Here is a 13,630-nt window from a genome sequence, read left to right on the forward strand (position 1 = left end):
GATGAGTGAAGTGTACATAGACAGAAGACTTAACTCTGAAAATACTGTCAGACAAAAAGAATGGGAGTTGATGACTGACCTTTGATCATTTGACCTTTTCCTGCCTTATTGTATTTATAAATCAATGTGTGTGTGTGTGTGTGTGTGTGTGTGTGTGTGTGTGTGTGTGTGTGTGTGTGTGTGTGTGTGTGTGTGTGTATGTGTGTGTGTGCCACAGGTGGACTACACTACCAAAGCAGTGTAGCTCTGCCACATAGTACCACACAGTAGAAAGCCTGGAGACACAAAGAAAGAAGAAACATGCTGGATAAATGTGTCTTTAACATGGGCAAATATATGATGACGAAGAAATATATTTATGATTGATCTGGTCTGGTACATATTGTAACTGATAGAATAGTAAATACATTTTTCAAAGGTGCAGGTTTAAATGTTTGACTTTAAATAAAGCCAGACAACATGTCTCTACTTCCTCTCACTGTACAAAAATGAAGCCAAAACATCCCAGATATGGGCGTTGGTGACATCGTTTAGACGCAGAGTCTGCACAGTATTAATCAAGGTTGGAGGTGCAGTATTAAGGTCCCGCCCATACAGCCAGCCAACTCAATCATGAACAGAGCTCATCTGTCAACTGTGATGTTATTGCATCAAATAACTAATTAAAGCCAAACGTATCAGGAAAATTAACACTTGAACATACATCAGTGTGATATGAGCTGCCTTAAATGACAGAAATCATCTTTGGGAAAAATTTATTAGGCAATTACCTTGATGTTTTATTTCAGCCCATATACTGCAGCCAGCCACCAAGGTGAGATGTTTTGGCTTTACTTTTGGGGAGCGTCATGTCGTCCATCTTTATAGATATCAAAAGCTACAAGCCATTTCCATCATTGCAGGCAAAAAAACAGGAGAAATTCAGGATTACTGTTTGGTTGGTGTTTGACCTCCATCATTGACAACAATCTGTGACGGGAAACCTGTGTTTACTGGTACAGAGCAGGTCTATTTGTGAGAATCCATAAATGTCTGAATTAAGAGACATCATTTACACAAAAGTATATGGCCTTGGTTAGTATTTATTGCTTATATTATCCAAATGTTTGTTGGGATTAAAGAGCATTCTGTTATGTTTTCAGTCTAAAATAAAAAGTTAATACCACTCTAGATAGCTTGCTGACCATCCCAGTTTTTATTTTCTAATTTAATTAACTGTATTTGAGTGCATCCAACACTTACTAGGAAACGGGCTGCAGACATAAATTTAATTGTCCCTACTTAAAAAAAGTGTTTTTAAAGTCAGCAAAGTCATCTGGATGAAATCTACCTTTATTCATGAGATTGACTTTGTTAAATTTGGAGCATTTTCTGTAATGTTAGCATATAAATTTGTCCAATTAAGACTTTAAATTCCAAAATATCACATTTAATTAAAACTCAGTAATCAGATGCAAAGAGAAACTGCTTTTAACAATAAAACACATTTTTCAATACTGCAGGTAATACACAAATAATATCAAATATTGCATCACAGCTACCAATAATTATTAGTATTGTGCATTAAATTTAATGCGTGATAAGAAATGAGGACTGCTAAATTTGGGAACACTGTAACAGACAGTCTGTTACGGTTCTGTAACAGACTGTCTGTCCACTGGTGAGATTTGGTTAAAATATAAATACAGCAGGTCAGAAACACAGTGATGCTTTCTATCAAATACAGCGTAGGTGTCTATTATTTATAGTAATGTTACACCATCCTGTATTTAACTTGACGTTGTGATGAAATGGCAATACTCATTAAAAAACATTAAAAAAAAAAATCCCTTCATTGAAACCAAAAACACTGTCTATCAAACCCAGCTTATTGTCTAATGTAACAAAACAGCCATTTTAAAATTAAGACACATGAGTTGTAAAATATGTTTCACTCAGACATGTAATGCATTTTCTTTGATTCACAATCTAGCCTACTGTTGTAGTTACAATATGTACAGTAGAAAACAGTAGGTGTTAGTCTTTGTCAAAGGGGAAAAAAAATCACCTTTAAATATATATATTTGTCTCTTTATAAAGCATTTATGAAATAAGACATCCTCTTATCCACGTCTTCTCAAAGCAGCACTGATGTAACATGAACCAGATCAGGACAACAGCAAGGATGAACACAGTGAAGACTACAACGATAATCCATCTGCAGGTTCAAGTTTAAATCAGTAGCTTTCTGTTTTGAAATGTTGTGCAGTTTTACTTTGAAAATCAAGCACTTGTGCTATCCTCAAATATCACCTGTAATTTGTTTGTGCAAGAAAGTGTCAATGTGGTATGGGTAAAGCATATCATTAATAAGAGTTATTGTTCATAAAACAGCAGTTTTGATATAAAATTGCTCTGAAAAGTGCAAAAACATAATTAAAATGCTTGCATTCAATGAAGTAAAGTATATTATGTGATGTATTGCACCCAGTAAACCCCCCCTCTCTGAACATCTAAGGCCATTTCACCCAACACCATTTCATTCTTATACTTTTACCCTTTAGTTTACTCTCAACAGACATTTTAACATTCACTTTTTCAATGCATAATCCTCATCATCACTATCGTTACTGTCAATCAAAATCACAACTGAAATGATTAGAAATAATATGGACTTAATTTGTTATCCTAAAACAAGGGACACATGCATTTATGTGGGAATCCGAGCTTGCTTCTGTCTGACCATGCAGTATGGACACACTAAGATGAAAATGCCTTGTGTTGCTTTGAGTCCAAAAAAACACAATCATCACAATGATCCAGCCCTGAAAGAGATCTGGGAATCCAGGTTTTGCAGGAAATTTCACTCCAGCTTTGTGAAATCATCCAAGTGGTTGAAAAATAGTTCACACACCCACCAGGAAAATCAGTCCAACAAGGGGATGATCAGATTCCATGTAGTGCTTTTCTACAAAATGGAGGGTCGCATCCATCAAGGAATTGGCATCAAATGAACTCTGCACTGTAAAGTCCCAGTTTGTTTTGAGATACAGAGGTTGAGACATACAGAAAGACACAGTTGTAAAGGGCAGCGGGCTGTTTCAGCCCATATTCAGTCTGGTTTTCATCAGTGGATTTCAAACATCACAACCAAACACTCCTTTAGTCTCAAAGCTAACAGTTTACCAAATCAGATTCAGACCAGCGAGCCTGCTCTGCTCTGAGCAGGCACCATGACCGGCACCGCCCCCATCCGTTCCAGCGTGGCCTGGCTCACTGCGTAGGAGTGCGTGTGCTGCCCGTGTGTGGACGTCACCACTGGTTTGAGGCTCACAGAACCGTTGCTGCGCACCATGGTGGGAGGGGATGGGGCAGAGTTTGTGGTCACCACCAGAGTCTTGGGTGGCGGGAGCGTGTGGCTGCCATTGGCAAACGATGTTGTTGTTGCCGTTGTGGGCTGCGCGTGGCGGGACAGCGGGGCTGAGCCTGGTGCTGTGACCACCGTACTGTGGCCTTGCCCTGTAGTCTGGGCCTGTCCATGTCCGTGTGCACCATGAGCAGCAGTGGAGAAGGTCTGGCGAGTGTCTCCGTTATAGCGTGTGTAGGAGTTGGTGTCATAGTTGGGTTTGGGGTTGTGCCAGTAGCGGCTGTTGTAGGTATTGGTGGACGTCAGTGTGTCATTCTCTGAGGATGAGGCATCTGCATGGAAAGCCTTCACCGATGATGATCTCTTGGGAGGAAGATCGTCTTCTCTGTGAAGAAGATATGAGTTGATGTTGTGAAGATGTCAGTGATATTAGAAATGATAGCAGTAAGACACCCAATTAGTTTATCTTAAAATATTTAGCACAAATCCTCTATGATGCATTAAAAATTCAAACAACTTCTCGATGCAGTTAAGTTGCAAGAATCCAAATAATACTTATTTAATCATTTTTGCTCTTAAATCTTTCTGGATCTTGTTAAATATACAATGGGTGGAGACAACACCTGAATAAATAATGCAATAGCAACACATGTACCAAAACTGTAACATTACATTGTCCAAAATATCAAAAAAGGGCTATTATATTTATTTCATAATATAAAATATTTAAATACCTCTTGTAGACAAAACATTTTTAAGGCATACTATGTATAATGTATAGACTCATATGAACATAGTCCCTCTGAATCATCACTTATGACTCACTAGAAATGTGTGGTCATAGCTGTATCTGCACAGACCCCGCCCCCTGCCTGCATTATCTCACTTTCCCATTACTTTGCTGCATTTGGAAAGTTTCTGGCTTCAGCTTGGTCGGTGTGTAGCACCCAGTCAATTCAATCCACAGGTTTTGTGGTTGAGACTATAAAAATATAGTGACCAACGGTTATATCACCTTCTCTGTCTCTTTCCTCTGCTCTTAGTCTGTGAGAGCTGCAGAAAGATATATACACACACAGACACACACAGACAGAGCAGACTGAGGATCGATTCAGTGTTGTGTGGAGGTGTGGACATGTGCATTTGTGCTATATAATGTAACTGCTGTGAAGCAATCTCAAAATAACGTCTCTGATTCACTGCTTTGTTCTCGCTAATGCTGCCTGCTCTCTTAATTCACTCTGCATGTCTCTCTCTCTCGCTCTCTCTCTCTCTTTCTCCAAGCCACGGAGGAGGAGGAGACCATTTTGAATGCAGCATTTACAAACATTGCTGCAAATTCTACCACTAATAAAATCAAAAATAAGAAAAGTGTTTGATATACTTTCACTAAAAACAAAGTGAATATTTTGAAATAAAGCTTAAAAAAACACTTTCAAGTTGCAATTTATTCTGTCCTTGCTCATATAAATAGTGTTTTTTATGAAATGTAATTTTGGGTGGAAGAGTTTGGCTCCTGATACATTTGGCTGAGATAAACATTTATTCATTGTAATATTTGCGGTTAGTGAGGAAAAGCTGAGCCGTAGGGGTGGAAACTAAATTAGGGATTGTAGTTGAGCCCAAAATGAAGCAGATGTTATCCCAACCAGCCAAAGCCTCGAATATCTGAACAATGATTCATCCAAATGATTAATTTAGGGGAGAAATTGCAGCCCATTTAAACAACTGACAGAGCCTCACAGACTGTTTGAAAAGACAAATTAGCCTGTGATGACGGAAAAAGCCACTGCCAGGAGATAAAATTAACGTGGATTCTCCAAACTTTAAATCCACTTTTCTAGCCAGGTTTGAGCTGAATATATGTGACTGCCGCACTGGCACAGTTCTCATTCTACAATAGGAAACACAAAGCTGCTGCTACATCTCATCACATTTTAAAACACAGCAGACAGGCCACAAATATAGTCTCCACCCTGCCACAGTCTAAAATACACACATACAAGTAAACTGTTTGTCTTCAACATAGACACTACATCCAGTACATCCATCAGTATTATGTTATTATGTTGTGTTTTGGTTGCAATTGCTCCAAGAAAAAAAAAAAGGAAGAAAATCACAAATCAAAGCCAAACCTGATCTCATTGGGGATCTCCTCCTCGTCATATTTGTTCTTGTTCTTCCAGTAGAAGAGTGTGACCACCACTAACAGGGAACAGATGATGACAGCTAGGACTCCTGTAGCGATGGTCCCTGCTATCAGACCCACGCTCTGAGGCTGGGCTGCAGGACAGAGAGACAGGAGGAGGGTTTCACAAACGTTTGCCAAATAATTGACTCTACGTTCTGGCAAAGACATCCAGAATCGGCCTCAGCTAAAGAAAGAGCTGGATGGGTTACAGAAAACTAAATATCAGGGGGAAAAAATCAGGGGAAGGAATCAATCTTTTTAGGCAATATCCAATTCTAGAATCTAGTGGGAAGTATTTCCAATCTAATAGCAGCTGACGCCATTATAAAATCTGTAATCAGAAGTGCAAATACAACAGTAAGACGCTCAAACTTTCTTTAGTGGACGACAGTTATGTCTTTCAGTCAAAACAAACGTTTACTATGGAAAAAGCAAGGAAACTGAGAGAAATCCAGCCCTTGTTTACTTAATTACGCTTCAAGTCTAAATTTGACAATATGTGATGCCCAATACAGTTTCACATAGTTTTTAGCACCACTTCAGAAATAAATGCATGTGCACTTAATGCGTTACTTGACATAATAAATGGAATACTGGCAAAATCCTAGAAATGTTGCATTAGATTATTTTGTTACCAGTATGTTCAGTAATATAAAGTAACAGTCTTATACTACTTTACATATTACTCTCAGTAATAATATTTTTTTATTATTATTTATATTACTTTTGTATTTGTATTACTATTGTATTATACTTTTGTATCGCATTACCCTCAACACTGCTTATGTCTGAGGGGAACACCTGACACAATGGACCGGTTGCACAGCAGACATTTTGACTTGTATGAGCAGTGAAACCACAGGTGGACTTAATAACAGTAATTACGACTCAGATCCATGAAGTGTCCTGGTGACAGTGAACCAGCATGTACAATACAAGGACCTCCCCTAAGTGGAGTGTAACAGTCACTAATACACCTGTGAGTTTTCTGGTATGAAATGTTAAAAGGTTTGCTGTGTAACTAGTCCCTTGTCTAATTGTCTAAGTGACACTAATGTGCTTTTAAACCTGCTTTTTCACCTAAGTTGGGTATATTCTATGTAATGTACAACATATAAAACACAAAGCTTCTCAGTTTTGACAAGAATTCTCAATTAAAATAGAAACAGGTATGGAACGGAATAGTTTTGAGCAATACTTCTTCTTTCTTAATATTTGCATCTGCACCATGTTAGCATTGCCTGCTTAATAATGACTGAAATTCACTGTTGCCTCTGACAGACAGACTCGGCACTCTGCTGTCTGTCTGACTCTGAGCGTCAGACTGCCACACACTGTCAGATAAATAAAAAGACTAAAAACAATGTTACTGTCAATCTGTCTGACCTGAACAAAATCTATGTTCTTATCCCTCTTTTTCTGCATGGGGAGTGCTGCTGTCTTCAAAATGTTCTGGTCCTGTCTCTTGCTTGCTTATATTGTTTGTTTGCTCGTTATTCTGTTTATCTGTCTGTTTGACAAGTGTCGCTCAAGCACTAGGCTTTTAACTTTATTCCCATCTGTCTGTTTGAAATGAGGAGGCACCAGTTCCATCTATAAATGTACGCGCTTGAACAAACGCTGACATGTGCCAACTGGTCTATATATGACAACAACAGTGTCACATGGATGCAGCAGTAAAGGAGCAGTGTGTTGGAGGGTACTTACGTGCTACAACCTGCAGGTTGAGCAAACAGGTGCTCTTGCCAATTGCATTGCTGGAGGTACACTGATAGAGTCCTGAGGTGCTGGTGCTGATGTTTCTCAGTGTTACAGTGCCCTGCATCTGGTCTGAAGAACACACACGCACACACACACACAAACAAAGAGAGCCACATAATTAAAGTGACTAAAACACAAATAAATGGATGCATACACGCATATGTCCCAATTAAAGTTCTTATAGACAACTAAAACTAAATTAAAAACTAAAACTAGGTATGAAAACATAATATTTCTGTTAACTGAAAAATAAAACTAGACTTAAGAAAAAAGAAACAAGAGTAAGTGAAAGGGTGTTGTGTACTTACAAAACTTACAACAACAACAAAAATTATTTTAAAAAAACATACAGAAAATATGCAGGAAATATCTTTAGTTGTAGTCAAATACAGCATGTCAACACAACAGTGTGTGTGTACTGAATTCCTATTTGAAATTTCTTAAAGCTTGCTGCTGCCAAATAACACGTATTACTGTATAATTAAAAAAAAAACTTACAACTAAATATTGAAACAATTAGAAAATAAACTAAAATTAAACTTTAAAAAAATGAAACAAAAATAAAAACTAATGAAAAATACAGGACTGTAATAACTGTTGACCCAGTCAATATAAAAAAGCCTCTACATAAAGGATGCAAAGCATAAAATCAGAGTTAATTTGAAATAAGTCATTCACAATTTTAATAAAACATGAAATTTGGTTCATGTTCTATTTACTAATCGTGAACAGAATGACAATACATTCAACTAAACAACTTCTACTATTGACCAGTAGAGGGTGATATATAACTTTAATAAAAGGCGAGCAAGTGAAGTATACTGTACAGTGAAAAGGTAAAACTGCAGATTCCTTTCTTTCACAAATGATGAATGGGTTGAGCCTAGAATCAAAGAGCTGTACACTGCTGGATTCATGAAAATGGAAGCAGCCTGATTTCCACCGGTTCTCTTGACAATGACGTGACAGGTGTCACATCTTTCTATGTCAAGCTAAACACACATCAGAGTGACACTGACACATCCATGGCTGGATTCAAATTTGAATCAAATGCAAACAGCAGAAGAAGACAGACTTAAAACTTAATAGAAAGAACTGAGACCATTTGTTCTTACAGTGTAAAAGGTTAAATATGTCAAGGTGGATTCTCTGAGCCATCAAGAGGAGGAGAGTTTAATAGTACAATATTAATAAGTTTCTTCATATAGATTAGATTGAAATATAATAAATTATCTCTCAGATAGTTGACATTAAGGTTGCTGGATGTACCACTAGCAACAGTAATCACATTATTTTAAAAAATTACTTATAACTATCATGTTAATGATACATGCATGATAATACAATACATATGCTCAGTTGTTTCTTCTGTTTATCAGTGCATCTGGTTTCCTTTTCACTATCCGTTAAGTGTAATTATTCCATGGCTTTGTGAAATACTTGATTCTGATTGGTCAATTACAGCATTCAAAGGTCTGTTATTTCTGTATGGCAGACTGTTGTTATGACGGACAGACCGTTGCTATGGACACAATTCTGATAAAAGACTGTGGAGGACCAATAAAATCATTGCTAAATCACGAAAATAATTTAAAAATTAATATTTTGTGTTGAATTATTGAATTTCTTTTGGTAAATAACTGTGTAACAAGCAGGGTAATATACAGTCAGCAGGTCACTGTTGCAAAATAAAGCCATACTGATTCAAGGTGGATGATTCAAGACTTGTCCTGCATCATCCTGGTTAGATGTCTTTCAAAATAATGGCCTGCTCACTGTACCTTAACTCTTACTTGCATTTCTTGTACGCTCCACCTTCCTACAACCGTATTTTCAAAAAAAAAAAAAGAGAGAGAGAGACAAACACACATTAAACAGAGGTAAACATGAATTTGACAAATACTTTGTATTTTTTTCTTTAAATCAATATATATAACAAAAATATTGTTATCGTGAACTATTTTGGTCACAATAATAGGTTAGGGAAAATATGATATTGTCACATCCATAGCTGATATTTAATACATTGAATTGACAGAGTCAGGGTTTAGAAAAAAAAAATAAATCCATAAAATAATGATACTAGGATGGGTTAAATGCAGAGACTACTTTTACCTTTACTTTTGTTCAACTGTAATTTTGGAGAGATGCAGTTTGGCCTCTTTGAAGCTCTGAGAGACGTTAACATACCAAAGGGATCGACTGCCAGAAATTCTAATTAGCATCTCACAAAAGCTGATAATTGACGTTCATTCAACCACCTTTGTAGATGAATTTGCAATTACGATGATTCCTCCAAATTTACAGCGCCTGCCCACTGTCCACATTATTTGTTCCCACAGCTGTATAAGAAAAAACGATTAACTTAACTGCTGTTGGAATCTGCTATCTGCAATTGATGTTACACTTTGCAAATCAGCCTTCTATTGACCAGTAGTGTACAGACAAAGAAAGTAACTGATGATGAAGATTGTGACTGCGCAATGAGCACAGCTGGAGAAGAAAGGAGAGTCCACAGTGTTCTCTAATGCTGAAAACCAAACACAACTCCAACACACCTGCTCCTGTTATTCCGTCAGGAGCTGGATGTTTGTTAGACCATAGAGACTGCACCAGTACAGTACAGAGAGTGGTAAGAATTTGGAATAAGAGGGGAAATGTGTTAGAGTTGGTATTCAGCATGAGAGAATGAGGAAGAACATGAAAACACCACAAAGGCATTGTAAACTGGGTTAATTACACAAACACATTCCTGACCCACACGCTCATTTACAAAAGTCACATGATTTGAATCACTACCATCCATCCATCCATCATCATCACCCCTCAGCAGGATCAGTGGGGGCGGGGCAGGCGGGCAGTAGTTCGGGCCTGGCACATGACAAGTGGCTGAGATGGTGGGGTTGTTGCTGAGTCTGAGCTACACTATGTGTGTGAGATTTACCAGCGAAGGTGGGGCAAAAGGGAACTCCGACGGCCAGCTTGTTTGTAATACCTTGCATGGCGTTGTGCGGCAGCTTGGGCAGCGCGTCCAGCTTCTCCCAGGAGTAGGACGGTGTTGGAATACCTTCCTCGGAGCTGCAGAACAGCATGATGTCACTGCCTACATCCAGCGTGCCCTGGATTCGACATGCTGGCACCGAGGGGGGCACTGGCAGATGGAGAGAGTGGGCAGTGTCATGTTAACCACTTCACAAAGCAAATCTAATGTTTTCCTAATTTCAGAGGAAGATTCATATTGAAAAAAGCTGAAGAATCGAATTAATTTAACACTACTTTAAACTGTATTAAATTTCTTCTCTAAAGGATTCTTCTGATTACTTAAAAACTAAAATTTCAACATTTCAACCTCATGCAATTTGGCATGATGATGACTGTGTCTAAAATGTTTACTTAGCTCTCTACAATACACCTTTTTCACATAAGTTATCGTGACACGAAACAGGTAAACACGGGTGTTACCAATGATACTAACTGATTCCATTCAGGTCAAACAGAGTCAGAGTGCTGCTATTGCTAAATGAAACAAGACCTTAATTAATATCACTGGTAATACCTGTGGTAACAACTATTTCATATTAATATGGCTGCCGTGAAAAAGCTGACATGTGGAAAAATTCAGGGTTTAGGACTTTCTGGCAGAAAGACTTTAAGAGGTCAGGTGACAGTATAAAGAGCGACAAAGCCCACATCAGGACCAGGCTGTGGTAGATGGATGGATTAAGCATAAGACATCAATGCAGGATGCTGTTGACTCCCATGTGAAGCTTATTGTTGACTTATCTTTTTTTTCTGGTTTCTGTTGATGTTTGGTTAGGTTTAAGCACCAAAAGTACTTTTTAGGTTTAAGAAAAGATGCTGGTTTTAGTTATAATAGACTGTTCCCTTTGTGGAAGGAAAGATTTGGCAGGGACATTTGAAGGCTAACTTCCCCCTTCTACAAAAAGATCTATTGGCAGGAAAATCTGCCCTCCAAGTTCAGGAACAAAGCAAAGAAATGCTGAGCATCAAATGAAAGCAGGCTGAAAAGCACCAGTTCTTGCAAATTCTGAAACACAGAGAACATGATTTCTTTTTTGACCTTAACTAACACTTAAGATATATTTTGGGCAAACAGGGCAAATCTACATGGTCTCAGGTTGTAGAGTGACCAAAGTGTATTATTATTATTTTTTAATTGACCTTTTTTAAGTGACTTGAAGACTTGAGATATGCCTTTTCAGTTTTTTGAAACATGCTGTCTGGACTTATGCGCTCCACCGAGATGCCCATTGTTGAAGCTCAACATCCTTTTTCGAAATACAAGGAAAAACTTTCTTGCAAAAGATGTAGCTTGAAACGGATGGTTCAGATTATTTGAAGTACTTATCAATAATCAATAGTGTGTTACCTACAGTCGATGGGTGTCAGCACACGTCCAGTTTGGAGAAGCAGAGATGAGTCCCAGCACAGAACCAAAACAATATACTGCTGTGGATGGGGTCAGCAACAAAAAAGATTTTAGCCACTTAAAAAAGGCCCACCTAAAAAAACTAGTTTAAGTGTTAATTATATTAAGAATATTTTCACTGCTTTACCTTGCTGTCAAACAGCCTTTTCCAATGGGAAATTGCTGTTATATCAGCCACATATCGCTCTCTCCAAACCAACCAGACTCCATGGGTGAAAGTGATCATTTTACCTTGCACAACACAACAGTTGCTGGTCTACCCACAGCCCAAGATGACTCCGTCATGTTGTTTTGTCCACAGTACAAAGATATTCAGTTTACTGTCATAGAGGAGTAAAGAAACTAGAAAATATTCACCTTTAAGAAGCTGAAATTAGAAAATTTTGACTCTGTTTTGTTCATAATTACTCAAACTGGTTAGTCAAATAGTTGGCAATTAATTTAATAAACAGGTCATAATAGATTATTATTATTATTTATTTTAGGAGGACCTTTTTTATTAAGTGGCTAAAATTCAGTTGACCTTGTCAACAGCAGTTCATTGTCTTAACTTCCATGCTGGTGCTCCTCTCTGCTTCTCCAAACATTAAAAACAAATATTCTGTTAGTTACCCAGCACGGTGAGCCCAATGACGCCGATGTTGCGTCCCCCTCTGTCTGGGAGGTTGTTGACCAGGCACTGGTAGGTCCCAGTGTCTGACAGCTGGGTGTTGTTGATGAAGATGGAGGCACTTGTACTTGGCATGGTGGCCACGAAGCCGACACGACCAATGAGGTGGTTGGCGAGGCTGAACACCTGGCCGCCTTGGTAAATGATCACCTGGATTGGGATGTCAGAAGGTGGTAGACGTGGAAAAGGGTAGAGATTTAAAGGAAATGAATTGATAAAAAGGAGATGTAAATAGAAAAGGTGGAAGGCAGAAAGAGACAGGTGACAAAAAATGTGGGGAACAGGAAGACAGAAATAAATAAGTGAGAATGAGCCACTCAGATTTTTATTCCTAAAACGAGTGAAAGAAACTACATTTGCAGCTGATGTCCAATAATGTAGCAGATGGTGCCCAAGTGTTTACAGCTATAGTTCTATAGTATTCATTTTGTCATTCTGAGGGTCTGTAAACTTAATAAATGTGATCCCCCAACATTTCCTCTTGTGGTCTGTTACAAATAAGTCTCACTAGAGGGAGACCTAGTTCTACTGAGGCTGAAAAACAGCTTGACAGTGGACACAGAGAGTAAATGAGTGAACAGACTTTTATATCCTAAGAAACACACAAACAAACAGACAGACAAAAAACCTTTTATTTGTAAGTGGTCCTTTCTAGCTCAGTGGGTAGATTCCAGAGTAAGGAGCACATACTAAAAGTATGCTTTCATGGTACCATTCAGATAAAAGCATCCACTAAATGGTATGCATAATTGAAAACATTTAAAATTGGAAACATATCAGCCTCAATCTGATAAATCCAACAGAAGCAATGCAGGGTGTCCTTTGCACTAGGAATCCAATCCAGCGAGAAATTAAACCAAAACTTCGACCTTTATCGTTACATCAGTGACCTTTGAGACTAGTCCCAGAAAGCACACACTTGTAAGGATGAATGCACACCTTCAGGTGTCTCAGGTCCAAATTAAAGAGCAATGAAGGAATCAGTTTGTTCAAAAGCTTCCCACAGGCCTCAAACTTGGGCTGAACAGCTCGTTTGTGAGGCCGAGCCACATGCAAAACAGCTCTCACCCCTCAGCTGGGCCCACACAAAAGATGAAGAGGACACACGCAAACACATGGTATGTGCACACAAGGCTGGCACTCACACACAACAAGTGCGCGTCAACTCACACACAGACATGCACACACATATACACACAAAGCACAGAGGGA

The 13,630-nt window shown here is 38.4% G+C and overlaps 1 protein-coding gene across 1 annotated transcript in view; it reads right to left on the reverse strand.

Annotated features, from left to right (window-relative positions):
- Positions 1-1,176: 1,176 nt before the first annotated feature.
- Positions 1,177-13,630, reverse strand: part of igsf11 (immunoglobulin superfamily member 11) — a 130,483-nt gene continuing 118,029 nt past the window's right edge. Inside the window, exons 4-8 of the mRNA XM_084717116.1 lie at positions 12,361-12,568; positions 10,294-10,449; positions 7,245-7,367; positions 5,482-5,629; positions 1,177-3,731 (exon numbers count right to left, since the gene is read on the reverse strand). Coding sequence (XP_084573242.1) covers positions 3,176-3,731; positions 5,482-5,629; positions 7,245-7,367; positions 10,294-10,449; positions 12,361-12,568 — 1,191 coding nt within the window. The 3' untranslated portion in view covers positions 1,177-3,175. The remainder of the gene's footprint in view (positions 3,732-5,481; positions 5,630-7,244; positions 7,368-10,293; positions 10,450-12,360; positions 12,569-13,630) is intronic.

Source organism: Lutjanus erythropterus, chromosome 4 (genome assembly GCF_056507025.1).
Source record: "Lutjanus erythropterus isolate fLutEry1 chromosome 4, fLutEry1.hap2, whole genome shotgun sequence".
Classification (NCBI taxonomy): Eukaryota; Metazoa; Chordata; class Actinopteri; order Lutjaniformes; family Lutjanidae; genus Lutjanus; species Lutjanus erythropterus.